Below are 21,214 nucleotides of genomic sequence, written 5' to 3' on the forward strand. Positions count from 1 at the left end.
TACATTCGAAGACATCCATCGAATTTGTTTAATACCCGTCAATTAAACATTTAATGAAGTATGGAATTAATATTGCAAATGAATTAAATGTTCAGAAAAAATTCTGATTATTTATTGGCCTTGTGGATTGTATTCGTAGCTCTAGAGCAGGGGTTCTCAACAACCGCTGGTACGCAAGAAAAAAGTAAGTGGTACGCAAAAAAAAAAAAAAAAAAAAAAAAAAAAAAAAAGTATTTTTAACTATTAAATTCAAAAATCTCGTGAAGAAAAATAAAAAATGATAGAAATTTCCTGTGATTAAACTCGAACTGAAGATTTCAAAAATAATAAAGTTGTTAACTTTTTTCTCAATCGAAAAGCAACTTTAAAGGTATTTTAAATAAAGCTATTAAATTTTGATGGCCTTTTTGCCAAACCTATTTGTGTGAATAATGATTGTCGCCCGTGTTATGTTTAAAAATTAAATGCAGAACAAAATTAAAAGTGGATCCTAATTTCCTGTTAAAACTAAGTGAAATAAGACTGGACGCAAAGATATTTTTCTTTCTTAAACAGGCCCAAATTTCCCACTAAATTTTAGAATTAAAGTAGAATAACTTAAATTTTGATAATAATAACGGTAACCCATTTTTAATCTAAAATATTTTTTATATGTGCATATTTAATACAATAGGTTGTGCAAATGGCACAGTATATTTATTTTTAATATTTCTATTGAGAAATTGAAAAATAATCATTATAAGAGGACTCACATATTTCGCATAACTAAACATTTAAAAATATACTATCATAAAACTGATTGATTCTTTGCTGATTAAGCATAAACTGCTTTCAAAATAAAAGAAAGTAAAACTTGCAAACCTCGAGTAAATTCTGTTAAAGACAAATAACATATCAAAATAAAAGATCAAAAACTACCCATTGATTACTTTAATGCTGAAAAAAATTTCCCTAAATTTATCTTTTTGAGATCTAACCATAGTAACAGGGAAGATGGAATACTGTCCTTTTAATAAGGTCTGTTCGGATTGAACGAACGAAACAGTCCGATATCCACAGTTTCAAATTCCCCAGATAAAACGTTTTGGTTTACATTTTAGGCTAATTTATCTAAGATATATTATCTTAGTTTACATTTGACTGTTCAACTCCTTTTACGGACACGGCTTCTTTTATCGATGTGGCTGTCCATTTCTGATAAGTTTTCATCATTGCTCGACGAAGAAACAACACAGACATGTCTCAATCTCATCTTGCGCAAATTTTCGCATTGGTTTTAATTTTCTCCAATTGCGTTTATGCAGGTAAGATTTAAAATTATATTTAGAAGTATATTTCTATCGGAAGTATTCCACTTTGCGTAAACAGCAGTTAACAGCTAGATAATTATGGCAAAGAATGGCGTTTGTCAAGGGAAATTTAGTCAAAGGAGTTCAGAGAAATTTAAAGATGAAATGCATTGTAATTTAATTAATAATAATTAATACTCCAGTAAAGAGTATAAAATGTATATTTTTTATTTTCCGTGATGAAATGTATTGATTTCTTTCATATTGACTCCAGTCGTATGACCAGCACAGAGAGAAAATGTGAAATTCTTAATTGTAATACATGCAAGTAGGTCCTAACCAGAAGTGTATACTGGTTGTGTAAAAAAGTGTTAAAGAGATTCTTTAAAAAATATTGATGTATTTCTTGTATTAATAATATAGTTTAGATATATGTAATTATGCTTATGTTGAATTCCTCACAATGAAATCTTTGCATAAGCTCGTTTGTTTATATTTTCCTTATGAATTAAACGTTTCGTTGCATTTTCAAAAACATTTCTTACTCTAGCACCATATTAAATTATCGAGTATATATCTTGGCACAGTATAGCGTTCTGGAAGGTTTCAGGCTAATAGAAAATAAAAGCAGTATTTAAGAAATTTTTGTAGTTACGGGTTTGCGAATGTATTTTTGTGTAATTTTCCAACTTTGTTTCAGACGTCCGTGCTTACGGAGGATTTGCAGACCATTATAGCTTCTGAAGTGTTGCAATTCGTCAAATGTAGCTTATAACAGCCATGTGTATTATCAGGGGCATAGTTGTAGTAACTTACATTATATCATATTATTACCGGGCGCATTACTTACGTACTTATATTACTTATATATTTATATTATGCTATAATTATTTTAACTTTTGCTACTTGCATTATATTAGTTTCGTCAGCATGATAATGCGAACAGTAGTAAATAGTAGGAAAGAAGCTGAAATACTGTAGAAAATATCACTAAGAAACTTAAATTAAGTGACGTTTTTATAGCTAAAGAAAAAAAAAATCTGAATGTTTTCAGATTTTTAACGGTCGCGCAAAAGGGTTTATTAAGGATTTTACGATTTGGCTGAGCTCGTAGTCTGCCTGTTACACTCACTTCTACTAATACACTTTTGTTCGTCTTTTTAACTTTATTATAAGCATCATTTTCTTTACGCCGTATACAATTCAACAGCAAAATTACAAAAACTTTAAAAGCAGCATAAAATTGTAAAAGCATACGTTTAAGAATTCCCGAAGCAGCGTTAAGTGTGGGAATACATTTTTCTGTTCCCCCCTTCTTCCTTTCTCAGCTCATTCATCAATATTCAGTTTTCTTACTAAGGTAGCTTTACAAAATATTTTTATCATTTATTATTAACTTTTTATGTGTACTTTATTAATTAAATATCATGTTCTTGGCGCTTACGCCATATAAAATTCGATTCAACAACACAAATCACAAAATATTTAAACACAGTATATCTTTAGAATTTCCGACAGACAGTCTCGTATCCTGGAGTAAAAATGCTTTTTCCCGCGCAACATTGCCACTGCTCACTTTGAAATCGTTTATTTGCTAGTAAAAAAAATCGTTAAATTTTAACAAAATATGAAACAAATAATAAAACAAATTCGAAATTTAAAATTCGAGCTTCCAAGTGCCCATGGTCGTTTGGAGGACTACATTATTCAAAATTTTATTATTTATTATTCAAAATTTGACGGCGTCGCCGAGACGGTATAGAGGTTAGGGAAACCGACTGCGATACCAAAGGGTCCGGATTCGAATCTCGGTGAAGGCATGGTTGTAACTGTCCATCCCTTCATAGCAGGCTAAGGTGGCCTACAGGAATTTACGTACCTCCCTAATAAAGTGACCACGACTTCTGGCTTTAGTAGTGGCCGAGCCAAGTCTACTGAAGGCCAGAATATGATAACTCTAGGTGGCGTTTTTTTTTTACAATGTGAGAAAAATGCATACAGATTCTTCATTATTTAATTTCTTTAAATATAATATCGGACGATAATATTTATTGGCAACAATTTGAAAAGTGATACGCCGTTTATAGTGATTCAACGCAAAATGCCGTTTTGATAGTAATACCTCATTTGGAACTAACGTTTCCTTCTGGGCTAAAACAGTAAACCAGCCTTTTCAACATAATATTTAATGTCTGATATACAAGTCTTCTTTATAATATATTTTTATACTTTCCATGATGAAATTTATTAATTCAATAAAAAATTTATTAAAATTAAACAGAACAAGGGACTCCTTTTCCCAAAATGAATTATAAAATTTATTTAAAAGGGATTCAAAAGGGATCTTTACGTGGGGACTGTACGTACGAATATATGTATGTATCTCCTATAATGAGTAGCCTCAGAACATTGACATTTTGTATATAGGACTGCTATATACTGCTTTTGTATATAGGATTGCTAAAACAGGTAGTTGTGCACCTCACTTTTTGGTTGCATTCGGGAGCACCAAACATATATATTTACATACCCACTTTGTTACCCGACTCCGTGAGCTCAGTTCTTTACTTACTTGTACGAAGTAATGTAATCACGAAAGGTTCCGGGTATCATATTTCAATGAAAATGAAATTGAAGGCTATTTAATACAATTTAACGATGTTTTTGCGTGACATCTATATGAATAAACGGACTGTCTATACGAATACGACTATCTATACGTGACATCTATACGAATAAAGGACTCTTTTTTCCCAAATGACATATGAAACTGATTTAAAATGCATTCAGAAGAGATCTTTTCGTGACGTCTGTACGTATATATGTACGTACATACGTATATAAGTATGTATCTCGCATAACTCAAAAACGAGTAGCCTCAGCACGTTGAAATTTTGTATGTAGGACTGTTATAACATGCAGTTCTGCACCTCCCTTTTTGATTTCAATCGGCTCTACTAAAAGTATATAAATTTATATATATATACTCATTCTGTTACACAGCTCCGTGATCTCAGTTTATTATTCTTATATGTTGATAAGCTGCGCATATTTTGCTCTAAGAATTATTCAATTATGATGTTCTTATCTTCCGGTTATTTTTATGTTTAGTTTCGGTTCTATTCCCGTTTCTACGCCTTTAGTTAGTCTGCATGCGATAGTTGTAGAATTAACAACAATTTCAAAGTTGCTTAAGTGCTTGGATAAGCCTAATTTTCTCACTATAGCAGCAATATTTGTTTACGTTTGAAAGTTAGCAGAATAACGATGAACCTTCAGTGTCTTCTTGGAGAGTGGGACCAAAAGAAAACTTTCAATCTTGTGCACCCAAAAATGTGTCTTTTTGCCTGCTGGCGGAATTGCTTGTTTCTGCGCAGAAACTCTAATTTTAATTCTTTTAATTTTATTTGGTGTTTTATGCTTTTTATATATTTCAGTTTTTAATGAAGGTATTTTGAGAATTTACGTATTTTTGTCTTGTCGCATGTGAGAACGGAATTAATTGAATGCGAAATGTGTCTCTAACGAAATTCGGGAAATAAATGTTACGTATTATAAGCAAATATTGTCGTCAGTCTGTTTCGGACAAAGAAGAATGTTTACGAGTAGTGCAAGTGGATTACGTAAGCAGCGTTGAAGAGTCTCTGAAAAACTGTTTCTTTTCGTTTGTTTAATTTCTTTTACAAATCGTTTTAGATTTATTATAGTATTTGAATAGAACATGTGGCAAATATAGGATAATGCTTCAGATGATATAATTTTAGAGGATTCTGAGTTATATAATGAATGAAATGTAACGCTGTTAAGCGAACCTAGCGCCAGAGTGTCGCTATGGTAAAAAAATGCAGTGAATTTTAAAGAGTGCATTTATTCTATTGTGGTTTATGCGCTATCGACGAAGTAGATTTAATTCAGTTCAATAAGTTAAAATGAAATGCAGGAAAAAGAGCGTATAATTTAATATTCCGTACAATGAAGTCATGTGTAAACATCAGATTTTTTATATTTGAAAAAACATAAATAATATGCTCAGTGCCATTGTTCGGAGTATACAGAAGTCTCAATATTACACATTCAACATCTGCATTATAGAGTTTTATGTGGACGTACGAAATGTTCACCCAAAATTTACACAAAAATTTATTACATATAAAGTTCCTATGTTTGAAATAAATATGCACATAATATTTTCAGTCAATTAAAAATAATTACAGTTTAAATAATCAGGTATACGATTAAAGATTAAAAGTAACGTAAGTAAAAATATGAAAGCAAAAATAATGTAACTAAGCGAATAGTTCTATTAAAAATGAAAAAAAAAAAAAAAAATTCTACTTCAAACACGTGGTTGAATATGGCGAAAAATCGTTGTTGCCATACAGAAGAAACGAAACTGTAATGTATTACGTCATCCAAGATGACAGCATCCACATTCTTTCCGAGAATCACGTGATTCCAAGACGATGGTATTTTGGAGTGCTAGGCTATAGCCCTTTCCTGTGACATAATCTTAGCCGCTAGAGTACTGTAACCTACTAGTACTGACTCATAGCCTGCGGTCGATTTATGAAGATAAATTGAATTTTTGTTTTATGAAAATGGCATCAGAATTCTTATTAAATCATATGTGAGCTTGAGTAGACAAATGATTCTTTTATATTGATTTATTTTTGTTATTACTGAATGATGGAAACTCCCATAACAAAACTCTTTTCACAGGACCATGTCTTCGAGGACAATTCCGATGTAATAACAATCAGTGTGTAACAAGAGCTTCTTTTTGTAATGGAATAACAGATTGTTCGGATCGCTCCGATGAACATTATTGCTCAGTTTCATGTAAGTTCAGCTTTCAGTTTCTAGTAGCTTGTTATTAAACGTTCATGAAAATCTCTTACAAATACTTATTAGTATGTTATATTTCTAAACAGATGGAACCTGCCCCAAAAACTTCTTTTCTTGTAGAGAATTGGATTATAATTTTGCTACTAGATGTATTCCTGAAGCATGGGTTTGTGATGGAATAAAAGACTGTCCCATTGGAAAAGAAGAAAATAATTGCCGTATGTATGGGATCAATAATGTTAAATATTCTGCGTTAACGATAATTGGGTAATATTTTCGATCTTTTTTTTTTGAAATATAATATATTTATACATAAATGTATCAGCTTATGCTTTTAAATTTAAATTGCAAGTTTAAATTTACATTCTACTATTTTAAATAAAAGTTTAATTTTCATTTATTTTGCTATTCACCCAGTCCATTGAAAATATTATTATGACACATTGACGTTTTACTTATTTTCATTGCAATTTAGCTATATGTTTTAATCTATTACTTCTATAGTTAACAAACTTAATGTTTATTCATTGGCCTTTTTCATTAATGTGTTTGTTTTTTTTTACGAATTCTTTTTAATTAATACGGAACTGCTGCGTGAAAGTTTTGTATCGCTTTATGCAAAACTTCTTGCAATACAACATGATACAATTATAAATATAGCTCTGAGAATATCTGAAGAAGAGATTTAACGAGGACCTTGCAGCAAAGATTAAATATAAATTCGAAAATGGTTTTGCGAAAATACACATATACCATAGGAATACAACCGTAGAAACATATACCGTAGAAATTTTGCCATGTAAATATTTTTTGATTTTTCGTATATCAAAAATACATCTACTTTACCACTGCCAGAAAATTAATTTTTCTACCTTTCCAAAACTTGAAAAATATATTTATGCATGCATCTATCTAGAATTAGGGGATTTTTTACATGTTTTATAAATTAAACAAGAAAATGCTTATAAATACTCATTTTTGAATAAAAGTAGTTTTATAGATTTCTAAATAAAACTAAATGCTTATCAGCTAAACAAAAGGCTGCCACCATTCGTCTTTCTCCTGAAACACTTAACGTCATTAAGAAGAATTTATGACCATTTTAATATCGAAATACGCGTGCTGTTGCACATTTCGGGTTTCAAGAAGGAAACCACATCAATACTATTTAATTTTATGACGGCTAAAACCACAGGTTTTCCGCTGATAAAACTCACACTACCGAGATTAGAATTAATAAGTGCAGTAATTGCTCATTACCTGAAAAATGTGTTCAAAGGGAGTTATGTTTCACTTCAGACAGACTCCTCTGTTACAATGTATAGAATAAAAGGACGGCAAAGGACTGGACACCATTTGTGTCTAACAGAGTAGTTGAAATAAAGAAATATGCCGATATCGAAAACTTTAATCATTGCAAACGAAACGGAAGGAAAAATTATAATAAAGGCTGAAATTATTAATTTCTGGTTAATTTAAATGGATTTTTCTAAATTTTTCCTAACACTGAGATTGTATTGAAATATTTCATTGAGACAGAAATGTCATAATTTGTTGACTCCTTTATCTTGATTTTCTTTCCATTCGAGAAGAAGAACTTCATCATTTCTACAGATTACTATGTCACCTTTCTTCATTCTTCATGTTTTGTTTTTAGACTTTGTGCTAAACCTCTTTTCACCTTGGACAAAGCTCGACAGATTCTAGTTTTGCGTTTCAGTTAGTAAGCCAACAGTGAGCAGTGTTAAAATGCGAGGGCAATCCCCCCCCGAAAAAAGGTCTCCTATATTTTTATATATTCAAAGAACCGTTTATTTTCTATAATTGCTACATCACTTTAAAGATTGAAGAATGCTTTATTTTTCAACATAATCGCCATTTCGGTCGATGCATTTTTGTAGACGCTGTGTCAGTTTTACAATGCCCATGTCATACCAGCTTGCCGCCATGCCCTTCATGAAGCGTCAATCGAGTCCAAGAAGTTTTCCTTTTCGTCTCCATAGCGGCGAAGAAATTCCCGGGAAGAATCAACCCGCTGCCGTTTGTAGTCTTCTGTCAGCATACGCGGCAGCCATCTTGCACACACCTTCCAATATTGCAACTTTTCCGTTAAAATCCTGTGGATGGTGCTTATGGAAACCTCAGGAACCAAAATGCAGAGAGCTTCCAGAGTGATCCTCCGATCTTAACGCATGAGTTCCTCAACTTTCGCGATTGTCTCGTCGGCAATTGACGGCCTCCCGCTCCTTTCCTTGACATGAATTTCAGTACGACCGGCTGTAAACTCTTTACACCACTTGCGAACGTTTTCTACATCCATGCACGACTGTCCATACACTTCCGTCAATAGCCGGTGAATTTCAACCGGTTTAACGCCTTTTGCGTTCAAAAATCGAATAACTGCGCGCACTTCGCACTTGGCGGCAATGTTTATCGGGAGCTCCATTTCGAATGGCTGCCAAGCCAAGACTGAGCATCCGAGCGAAGCGCCTGCGTGCTTATGTGGTAGCGGAGAAGGCACCACTCACAACAGTGTTGCCAACAAGCGTATTAAAACTTTCTGTACGTCCCCCAAAAATAGGAGACCTTTTTTTTTAGGAATTGCCCTCGTAATTACCCTTATAAATATGGTGCGCAAAACCAATATAAGGACCAAGAATTGAAAGAGCAGTTACTTCTAAATTCTTTCCTTCACTAGTGTCAATCTATATCCTGCAGATATAGCCTGTGCCACTATAGCACACCAGTCTAACATGTAAACCATACTTTATAATCTTTGCAGGATTGTACCTTGCAAACCTGAGGCGTCATTTCTATGGACTCATCCGTCGCCCAAATACAACTGCTGCTTTCATTTGCATACTATCCTGAATTTATGAAAGAAATAATACTTAATAAATAAATGAATGTTGAAGAGTCTTTCCGAACCTTAACTATTCAGCACATAGTGATTTTTTAAGAGTTTTTTCGAGCCCATTATTATCATTAACGAAACGGAATGACAATATTTGTTTAAATATATCGAAGCTCATAGCTTATGAAAATACAGGGCTAACTATTACAGTATCTGTTGACTAATAATCTTTCCAATTATTTTTTCTTGTTTGCCGCATTAGAAAATTGGGCAAAGAGATTTCTGCAAGTTTTCTTGTGTAACAGAAGGTCACATGAGTGGTGTAGGTGATGTACGTTTCACTAAGGTTTGATCATGATAAGTAGGCATCTTCTTGCAGATTATTTCAAACAAGTCACCCAAACATCAATCTAGTCACACTAAGATAGAGTCACATTAGTATAGAGAAGTATAATGACCGGAGGATGAACTTCAAACATATTTGAGCGTTGTGAAATATGAATATCATATCAAAAATTGTCGTCTTCATGACAAAACAAATCATACTCTAGAACAGAATCTCCTTCATCGTTAACGTCGGAATAATTGACACATTACTTTACGGGTCTAACTATGTCACTGTCACTAGAATCATTCTCATTACTATGAAAACGTCCATTTACATAGTTATCCGAATTTCAGTTTCGTATCAGTATCGTTCATTTCCTTCCGTTTTCTGAACGTGGCCATTTCTAAAAACATGTATACATTGAAGACGATGATAGCGATATTTCTAGTTACCAAAATGTAATCAAAAGCGGTAAATATGAAAAACACTAAAAAAATTAATTAATTAACTTAAAAAATATTTAAAATAAAGACAATCGGTTTGAATACATTGACTATTGATGAGAACGCCTATATTGACAACATAGATATTAAAGCAAATAGCATCTAAGAGGTAGCATGCCAAACATGACTAAATACGAAATCTGTCTACAATGTATTAAATTAGAAAAACTCAAAATAACTGCATGTATTCTTGCAGCAAATCATAAGACAGAGCAGATACTGCTTTCGGTAATACATTTCTAAATAACGCCAATGTATCAGAATTTTTAATTTTTATTCTTTCCTTGGTTGTGAACATATTTTCAGTTCTCAGAGCAATGAATTTAAAGCAAAAATTTTTAATGCTTTTAATAGTTCATTTTCTTTCGATAAATGCTAATATTTCTTTTAGCAACTGAGTATGATAAAAGAATACAAGAAATAAATGCTTCAAAGAAAAGGGCCATTAATTACATTTTGGCGCAGTCGAAGCATAATTTCTCAATAGGAAAATGGGGTCCGGAACTGAACAGAATAGCTGTTGCTTTATACCTTGCTGACGAACCAGAAAGAGACTCACTTTCTCCTGGCCGTCAACAGCGAGACACCATTCCTTACGAACTCAGTCTCCAGTTCTTCTCAAGGCTTGCTCTGTAAGTTGCAACTGAATTATTTTTATTTTGTCATATTCTTGAAAAAGAGGACATATGTATATAACTTCCAAGACACACGAAATGGCAGGAATTATTGTATACAGTAGTATTCTGAAAATTCAAACAGCTCAGCGACTAAGTCCCTCCGGAATTTTTTATTCTCAGGTAGGATTCTTAATGTAAGCATACGCATTGGAATAAAATTACTCCAAATGGAATAAATTTCGAATAAATAAATGAAAATATTGTTGCGTGCGTACGGGTTCGTTACGAAATGAATGCACAAGTCCGATGAAAAGTGAACAAAAATTTATTATTATCACGACAAATATGCTTAAATTTCCTAAAATATTCGTGCAGTATTACAATATCTCACAGTAGTTACCTTTTAACTACTCAAACGTTCAAAAGAACGTAATTCAAAACAGCTAAAGAAAGCTACTCCACGAATTCGCTACAGTCAACAAGAGCAGTTTTCTAAACAAACTCTTAAACAACAACAAACTAAGTAACTACCTAATTACCAGACGCAGTCTGAAGGGTAACACAGGATGGCGTCCAAATAAGTTTATCTTTAAACTGTTCAGCTAAATCTTTCCTAATGATGGTAACATGAGCTCCTGTGTCATTGATGATATTGCAAGGAACTCCATTGATATTTCCATTGATGGACAGTCCGTTACTGTTGCCACTCACTCTAGAAATCTTGAGTGCTTTAAAACAAGGTTTTTCATTATCTGGCAACCTCTGTTAATTGATATTTTCATTAATTTTTTCCTGTGTCGTCGCTGAGAAATGGTCTCAATTTCCGTACCCTGAGGTGTTCTGCAATTCTTTCGTACGTGGCCTTCAGTTCCATAGTTCCAGCACTTTGGTTTCTTGTCAATCCTTTTCTGTCCCATGGCATTTAATTGTCTATTTAACCCGCCTCTCTTATTTTCCGTGCTCTGGGGTGTTCTTCAGTTCTTTCGTATGTGGCCTTCAACACCGCAGTTCCAGCACTTTAGGGTTGGTTTCTTCTCACCAATATTCCATCTCAAGCATTTACTGGTCTTGTCAAAGCATCCGTTTTATTATCCGTGCCCTGGGGTGATCTGCATTGCCGTCGTATATGCCCTTCAATACCACATTTCCAACACCTTAGAGCCACTTTGTTCTCACTGCTACTCCATATCAAAGTGTCGACCTGTCTGGATAAATCATCTAAACGAACCATCAATTGATCCACTGGCTCGTGGACTCGCACAGCTCTGACTGGATAGCGACCTCTACCAGTTGCTTGCTGAGCTGCCTCGAATTTTACGGCGTATAGCAGAGCGCTTTTTATTTCTTTAACATCCGGCATTCGCAGTGCTTTCTGTATTTCAGGGTCCCTGATGCCATCTATGAAATATTGCAGCGAGAGGATTTCTCTTGTTTCTGTCGGGCACTCCAAAGAGGCGTGATGTGACAGCCTTTCAACATCCGTGGCGAGCTCCTGAAGTGTTTCGGTGGGCTTCTGCTGACGGGATTTTAGTTGAAGCCTGCTGTAGTCTTTTAAACACTTCTCTCCAAAGCGCAGCTCCAATGCGCCAGATAGAGCTTTAAAGTCTAGTCTCGGGTTTTCGGGAAGAGTCTGCAGGATATCCGCTGCGTCTGCTCTCAAAGAAGCGGCAAGATGACAGGCCTTAGCTTGAGAATCCCATCCATTCGCATCCACTCGCGAGAATTTTCTAGTTCTTTCTCGAAATGAAAAAGAGATATTTATTAAATGTTACATGCACGCGCTCTTGTATTTTCAACTTTCCGGCTTAGCTTTTTTTTTAATATTCGTCACGCGCTGCACTGCGCGAGAAATAAAACCATTTAATTTACAATTCATCTAACATAAGCTTTTTTTAAATACCATATTCGAAACAATATTGTCCAGTCGCTCTAACAATCAGTGTATCTTTCTAGTTTACTTATGAGATTGTGTAAATGAAAAATATTTCAAGGTCACTTTTTGTCTGCTTCTCTTGTGAATTATTTTTTGACTCAAAAATATTTCAATACAGAATAGAATAAATTTAATCATCGCAGTGCGTCCGTAAAGTCATGGTGCACATTTGATCGGTCACAGGAAAGCAACGAAACAAGATAGAAATGTGAAATCTTCACCAAACAAAAGGAAACGTCTTAAAGTTTCATACCTATTCAGTGTAGTTTGATGTGGGCTCCATTCATGCCGTCACAGTCTACTCCGCAAATAGAAATGGTTCTATCACTTTATCATGCATCAAGTCATACCACACGTTCACTTTAGGGCTGCTACACTCGTACTCTACAAGGGCATGAGGATTTTCAGCATCCCATATTCGGATGTTATGGCAATGAAGATGTCCACTAACAGGGAATGTCGCCTCATCGCTGAACACAATCTTCTGCAGAAATCGGTTATCACTGTCGACCTCATGAAGCCTACCTGTAGCAAACCCAAATCGTCATCACCTGTGTGCGCGCATGCTTGCACATAAAACTACAGAAACTCGGAGAGTTTTCCTTTTGTTTGGTTGAAGATTTCACATTTCCATCTTATTTTGTTGTTTTCCTATGACCGATCAAATGTGCACCATGACTTTACGGACGAACTATATTACTAACTATTCTGGACATATTAAAATAAGTATTTGTGCTCAAGTATATTTCATAATTTGTTGAATAACACAAAATAAATAATGCGTAACAGTAATTTGTTTTTAGAAATATCATTACAGCAAAAATGCGTAATACGATTATCTAGCATTTACAAGCAAGTTGTAAGTATATATTCGCATTGTATTTGAACTCTTAGAAGGTTAAATTATTAAAATTATCTCCATAAGTTTCTTGGTGATTCATTTTATGACAGCAAATATAAAATTGCTCAAAATTTATCGAAATGTATTGAAATTTCTCCACAACTGAGCAAGAATTTTACCTGAAATACAAGTAGTTATTTCTTTTCGCTTTTACATTACATGCACACTGTGTGGTACAACACTATGTAACTATGTGAAGGAACAATAAAAAGGAAACATTGGATGCATTTAAAAAATTATTTAGAGTAAAAAATATCATTCCATATTTATTTTAAACTTTACGTAAAAAGTAAATCAGTTTACTGTATATTAATAATTCAGAAAATTTAAATACTTATTTATACATTACTGTTTTAGGAAAAAAATTGAAGATGTTTCAAATACGGAATTGGCTGCATTCATTAATGCTTTCCTCGTGTCTTGCATTAATCCCAGAAAGTTCTACGTAGTAGACCTGGTGACGGAGCTAAGAAAGCGCGTCGATTCACAGAATTCCACAAATCCGTTCGCAATAATCGCTCTCTGCAATGCCGGAGAACATATCTCTTCCCAAGATGTCGAGAAGCTTACCGAGATGTTTTGGAGCAAACAGCGGGAGTTCTGGACAGGTACACATTTTAGATATTTATTTATTAGTACAGGAAAGATAATATCAAATAAATGAACATTTGAGTCATAGAATACTACTAAATAAATAACCACAACTACTAACAAAAATTAACAAGTCTTTTCACTCTTTCTTTTTTCACCCGTTTCGGCGAGCTCAGTTTTTTTATTCTTATAAATAAGTTAAAAATTTGTAAATCAAAATTATAATTTAAATTCGCAATAGTATTTAATTCGCTCTCTCTCTATTCTGAAAATAGCAATGCCGTTTTCTGCACTGCGTCATTTCTACATCAGTTATTATCATATGACTTGCATAACTCTAATGACCTAATTTGCATAACGCTGACTTGCATAACGCTAATTCGGAACCTGAACTCAAAATTTCGAGAAGAAAAACTTTCTCTTGATAAGCAACTTAAAGCGAAGCCTTTCTCCTGCCGAGCTTCCATATTGGGTAACTGCGCACTCGTATTTGTATTTTTGTTATCGTCGCTGCTCTGCTCCTATCGCCACAATATCAAAAATATAAATATTCTTGAATAGTCCCGATTAGAGAGCCAAGTAAATTATGGCTGCTAATGTAAACTGAAATAAAGATGAATATTTAATCTGCCTCGAATGCTAAATTTGCTGTATATTAGGGACTCTATGTTCAACGTTCTACGCCGTCAACATTGCTACGTCTCTTTCATCAGACACAGACGTATATACATACATATAATTTATAGTAATAGGTGAAGTAATTACTGCATGCATGTTTATTTTGCAGATACGCAAGCCCTTATTGTAATGGCATTATCCTGCGCTGCCTTACAGCCTAACAGTAACTTCGACATGGGTGAGATCAAAGACATGACACTCGAATTGAAACAGCGCCAATTTAGAAATGGAACTGTGGAAAATGTTAAGACGACTGCATTAGTCCTTCAGGTGAGAAGCATTCATAACAAAGATTAGTGATCCAAAGAACTTTCCCCTTCCTTAAGACTAAAACGTTCGTTTATTTCTTTACTAATCCTTTAAGCCTAAGATACAGAAAGATGTTCTATTGCTATAAAATGCAGTAGTATTGCATTGCCCTATGATTGATTCAGTAATTATAACTTCCCATTCTTTCTATTTTGCGATACTTGGTGTAAGTATATTATCTTGTTGTAGAAATGGGTTAATGTTTACATAAATGATGAAAAGGCATCATTGAGTAAAATCGTCTCGGAGAAAATAATGCAAGGAAAACATAGTCACAAACGTAGTCGTGGTAGAAAAATATTCGGGGAAATCATCGCAATTCTAAAAAATAGCAATACGTGTGGTCAGTGATCAAAAACATTGCAGAAGTATGAATGCATCTAAGATATTCAGAATGGTATGAAATATATTTTGATCTTTTGTGGATGTAGTCATCTTAGAGAAGTGAGATTTAGTAAACATCTTAATTTAGTTTTTCGGAAATGTTTGCTATTTTACAAAATGATCGTTTTGGGGAGGTAATCGAAATCGGGTTCATTACATTTCAATTGACGAGAAAATTTAGAACACAGTTTTTCCCTGTTATGAATATTAAATGTTTAATTCGAAATTACTCATCATCATTTTTTGAACTAAGTGCTTTGCTTGTATTTTGCATTAGTAGTTTTAATTCACCATTTTCACTTACTATTTCCGCAATTCCATGATAGATTTCTGAGTAATCACAGAACGTATTGTTGCGATCATCACCCAAAAATTATTACTGATTTCTAATGAAAACTTTATAACACTTCATTATTTTGAAATAGTTCTTAAGACAGAGTTTGTCCAGCCAATCTGAAGACTGCGTGTCGTCAAACTAAGCTGATTTTTTATTTCAGAGGTTGAGAGAAGAAGCTAGAGAGTCTGCCAAAGAGGAAAACTTTACAGCTACTAACGAATGGTTCAACCGATTTAAAACTCATTGTAATTGCTACAGCATCGCGAAAGAAGGGATGCGACAAGTGCAGATAGGGCCGCCGCCAGAGTAGTAGCCTGCCATGTGGTCCAATGGCAGAATTTAGGAAGGTAAAATTTTTCCAACTTACACACAGCAGCAAATTTAGTACCTGCAAGAAACTACACCGCACGGCAAAAAGCTTAGCTCGGACCGTAAGTGTAGATAAGAGATTGCGTCTTGTTTTCCTTAGACACTACAGGCTAGGATGAAGAAGTTGGCTACAGAATACAAATCATATTTTAAAAGTAAGTCTTGCCAGTGATTTGAAAATCACATTTTAAAGAGCTTGGGTGACAGCTTTCGTTTTTTTAAGACTGGTTGTTTTCATGGCATTTTTACCTGAAGTCATTCTCCTGCAACTTGAACTGATTATTTCCTCATGCGTGAAAGTTGTTCTCTTGAATTGCAAGTAAAAGAGGTTTGATTCAACCGATTCAACGAAATAGCTATCAAATATTCAAGCTTATTCCACGAGATGGTCTTCTGACTATCTCCGTATGAAGCCAAACAATCAACTGACTTTTAAAGGTTTCTTTGGATATAATTTAGTGTTTTAAATGTATTAAAAATTGTTTTAAAATCTTAAGAACGGAACATCCCCAAAATTCTTGAATAGTATGTAGAAGACAAAATTCAATTTCTTTTTTCAAAAGCGAGATGAGAACGTCATAAACTGATCAAAACCACTCACGTAACAGAAGTTGTCAATCTTGCCAAGCGATTAGGTTTCGAAGATGATAATTTTTCAATCAGCGAGTTGTTGAACTCACACACCAAGGAGCTGACAATCGGTGCGTTTGCAGAGATTGCTTGAGCATGTTCAATACTTCTCATCCGTCACAGACCCAGATCAACCAGAAAAAGATATGATTATTGCAAACTTGACTAAAACCTTCGGAAGAAGTATTTTAAATGTTGACTCAGTCGGAAAAGGCTTATCGGCTCAGTTGACAATGTTTATACTCGTTGAATCAATGAGGCAGACCTTGAGTAAGACGTAAAGCAATGAATAAAAAGAAGTAAAATTTTGCTATGGAGAAAATTTACGTGATAAAATATAAAGTCATGGAATCAAGAGTTGTTAAATTTTCTGAAACCACAGCCACCGAAATAACTACCTTACGTAAGACATTTATTACAACTTTGATTTGACATCTATGAGCATTATATTATTTTCTTCAGAACCAATATTTCTTTAGCCTATGGCCCTATTTAACTAAAATTCTTACACAGTTGCCGACCTACCTATTTACGCCAATATTATAGCAAAGCACTCAAGGGCTATTAGCCTACGAATAGTTATTCCTTCGTGGGAAACGTTCAAGGAAAACTGCCTTACATATACATTAGACATGAGGAAGGCCAGGAGAATGCCCATGCAGCCAGCCCATTCGGCGGGACTGAAATCTCGAACCAAACTACCTGTGTTTAGGGACTTTACCGCTGGGCCGCTTGTGAACTTCACGTGAATTTGAGTTATTCGATTTTCGTGGGTCCTGCCTATTACTTATCTTCCAGGTATTGCTGATCATTATCACGTTTTTGAGGTCACCTGACGCCTGTGCTACTGTAGCAACAAACTTCTACAAAAAAGAAGGGTGTCCGCCGATAACATCGCGGACGAAAACGTCGCTGAGAAAACAACGCAAGGCGAAAACGTCGTGTTACGAAACATCGTGGGAGAAAACATCGCAGTTCTAAAACATCATGGTACAAAACATCGTTGTCGAAAATAAAGCGCTTCAAAAACTTCGCAATTTAAAAACATCGTCGTCGAAAATATCGTGATAAAAAATAAAGTATCTACAAATCATCGCATGACGATAGCATCGCAGACATGCTTTCAGGCTTTAGTAACTGTAAATGGATATTCCCATAATGATTTGTGAGCGCAAGATGGAAAGAAGGATAATTTTTACTTTCAAAGTTTTTATTAACTAATAAATTTTTACTGAGAAAATAAGAAGGAAACTTAAGCACAGCAAATTATTACTACTTATAGCACTTAATAGAATTTTAAACTGACATAGTTAATTAACAAAGGCCATTAATAAATCATTTTTATGAAGTTTTTACTGGTAATTTTTCATGAAAAGTATAATCTATAAGTTGCATTTAATTTTCTATGCTTAAGTTTCCTTCTTACATTTTCAGCAAAAATTTATTAATTAATAAAAAAATGTGAAACTAAAAATTATCCTTTTTTACATCTTGCGCTCACAAATCATTATGGGAATATCCATTTACAGTTACTATAGCCTGCAAAAAAGCATGCCTGCGATGTTATCGTCATGCGATGATTTGTAGATACTTTATTTTTTACCACGACATTTTCGGCGACGATGTTTTGTACCACGATGTTTTAGAACTGCGATGTTTTCTCTTTGCGATGTTTTCTCCTACGATGTTTTGTAGCACGAAATTTTCGCCTTGCGTTATTTTCTTCTCGACGTTTTCGGCCGCGATGTTTCCGGCTGTAACCAAAAGAAGACTTAAAAAAGTCGTCCTGCTGACCACAAAAATAAAATTTAGAAGAGGAATCTTTTTTTAAAGCATGAGGTATTGGAAAATTAAGCTTAAAAATATGAGCTACTTAGTATTACCTGCAATAAAAACTGAATTTTGTTATGATAACAAAACAAAGGAATAGTTTCCAGTTTCCTTTCGTTTCAAAGAAACAGCTTCAATATGATATCAGATTAAAAAAAAAATTATATAATATAATTTTATGCACTGCATAATACGTTAAAATGTTTTTTAATAATTTAAATCATTCTGATGTTGTATTTAAGGAAACATTTTCCATAAAGTATTTCTTTCCTCTCTATACAAATTGTATGCAAATTCGCTTTAAAATTAGACGCTTGTTTTAAAGATCTCAGATGTGTTAAATTAAGAAATATATACTATAGAATAATAAAAAAAAATTAATAAATATTAAAAAAGAAACATTTTAATGAGTTTTCAATACACTTAACTAAAATAACTAACTTGTCTTTAATTATCACAATTAGCATTTCTTTTAAGGAATTAGCTTCCTTTAAAGGAATTTTATTACGTAAAGTTTTTTAATGGCTGTTTATATTATCGTCTATAGCAGAACATAAAATAACCTCTAATACATGTTGAATAAGGCTGTCATCCTGATTGAGGATTGTTTGTAGTTTAGCTGAGGTATTATTGGCAGTATGAAAAGCATTTGTACATAAACCGTTGCCGTCAAATAGTGGCTTTTAGTGTTGTCACTGATTCTCGGTGACCTCTCTGTACCCTTGACTTCTGGAAACATGAAAATGATGTAATAAAAAGTTACAGTTTTTTTACATTATTTTTTAATAATGTAATAAAAATGACAGAGATTCTGCAGGATTGTATGACGAATCAAACCGGAAATGAAGAAATTACTGAAAATTTTAATTTAGATTAAGGAAAGAGCTGTATGTGAATATGTACATTACTGCATGACTGGCATAAAATCCAACGCTTACATTATCTTCAGATTAGGAACAATATTGATCTGAAATAATCACAATGTAACGCTAGACTTATTGCATTGATGGATTAAAAGATGCTCATGTATTAAGGATTCCCAAACAGTGTTGTTTAATGGACATAATTTGCGCCATCAAATGATTCGACAAAACTTTATTGTCATTTCTAGGCCTTATCTGCTTCAGAAACGGAGAACGACAATGAAAATTTCGACAAAGAAAAAGCCATGAAACAGCTTCTTGCAAGTCAGGAATTGGATGGTTCCTTTGGAAATGTTGTGAACACTTATTATGTTCTACCACTTCTTAATAACAGAAGTTTGGTGAATATCAGCAACAAGCATTGTCAAGATTTCGAAATGGATGGTAAACCATTTATTATCTATTAGTAACAGTTAGTAAACTATATCATGGAAATTGCTTGGTAAAAGAGTACATCACATAAATTTGATTGTCAGATAAGCACGCCATTTTAAAATTATAAATTAAGCAGAAAAGCAAGTTCAGATTGGAGCAATTTTGAATACAACTTCATTGTTTCGAGAGCGACCAGACATAACTGCAAATTCTTAGGCAAAAATATTTTGCTTCTTTGCGATTAAAGAAGAAACACATGTTTCTGATTGCTCTAAAATGCGGTAGAGTTTTATTCCAAATATACGCTAATCAAAAACCATTCTTTCTTTCTTTTTTTTTTTTTTTTTTTTTTTTTTTTTCTCGTGTGCATACGCGCGCGCAAGTGTGTGTATGTGCCTGATTTTAAACTTTTACAGAAACTATCCTTATCTAATTTTTAAACATTATAAATTTCATTGAACGAAATTTGTACCCTGGAAAAATATAAATTGTTATTACTTCACATGCGGGATATTTGTATTCTCATATGTAAGTAATCCAGGCGAATAATACACAGCTACCACTTTTCTTCAATAAGCGAAAATGTTCCTACAATTCATTAACTTGAAATGGAATAATACCATAAAAATTTCTTCTCTATATTTTGAAAAAACTGTTTTGAAGAATTCGATTTTAATATATAATTTTATATTTCGTATCTTAAATTTATAAGGATTTATTCATATACTAGGATGTCTATCGTAAACCGTTCAGATTAAAGTTACTTCAGGTATTAAACTGGAATCTAAATATGAAGATCAAATTGTAACTTTCCTTTAGTTTTTACTATATTTACACTTAAAATATTCAATTATAAAAAATATAATTAATTTTTCTTTATGTTTATTTTACTTATTTTTACTTTTTTTTTAATATTTAACGGCAAGGTTATAATTTGAAGTTTTCAGATTGCACCTTCCCTCATTGATTTTGCTAGACATGGTTTTAAGAATGTTATATTTTTAGCTACATCGAGCTTTTTAGTTTTTTTAAAAGTTTATTAATTAAACAAATTCTATTTTTTAATAATATCGTATAAGATATGTACATGATTTATTTAGGAAAGATTTCATTTTCGATTGCTGAAGATGCATGAGAACAGAAAATAAAGTAAACGAATATTTGGCCCTCATTAATAAATATTCTATTTTAATGAAATTATTATATATTTAAATGATTTTAGAGAAATTTGGGGATTTAGTATGTTTTGCTACCATAAGATGGTAACTAGATCTTCCTAAGTGTTGGTCTTGCGACTTCTCGCACAGACTTGAAGATGAAGACAACCAGGGAAAGGATGTAAAAAACCCTTTTACTGATCACAAAATGGTTAACAGAAGTACGGACTTAGGTGCATCAGTGTTTTTTACGCGCGTTACGTAAAAAACAACACCGATCGCTTACGGTGAGAAATTACAAATTAGTTTAACAATAAATTTAAAGGTAAGGATGTAGACTGCACAATTCAATTTCATCTAA

General features: G+C 33.3%; 1 protein-coding gene across 3 annotated transcripts in view; it reads left to right on the top strand.

The window, feature by feature from the left end:
* The first annotated feature begins 1,146 nt into the window (after nt 1-1,146).
* Nucleotides 1,147-21,214, top strand: part of LOC118204624 (uncharacterized protein CG3556-like) — a 36,685-nt gene continuing 16,617 nt past the window's right edge. The window contains exons 1-7 of one of the 3 annotated variants that reach the window (XM_085827501.1): nt 1,147-1,304; nt 6,009-6,128; nt 6,221-6,352; nt 10,211-10,451; nt 13,628-13,878; nt 14,649-14,809; nt 19,510-19,705. In XM_085827501.1, coding sequence (XP_085683627.1) covers nt 1,238-1,304; nt 6,009-6,128; nt 6,221-6,352; nt 10,211-10,451; nt 13,628-13,878; nt 14,649-14,809; nt 19,510-19,705 — 1,168 coding nt within the window. In that variant the 5' untranslated portion in view covers nt 1,147-1,237. The remainder of the gene's footprint in view (nt 1,305-6,008; nt 6,129-6,220; nt 6,353-10,210; nt 10,452-13,627; nt 13,879-14,648; nt 14,810-19,509; nt 19,706-21,214) is intronic. The other 2 variants (XM_035376932.2, XM_035376933.2) reach the window with 2 other exon arrangements.

Source organism: Stegodyphus dumicola, chromosome 12, assembly GCF_044657685.1.
Source record: "Stegodyphus dumicola isolate Sdum_Otavi_A_Nest chromosome 12, ASM4465768v1".
Classification (NCBI taxonomy): domain Eukaryota; kingdom Metazoa; phylum Arthropoda; class Arachnida; order Araneae; family Eresidae; genus Stegodyphus; species Stegodyphus dumicola.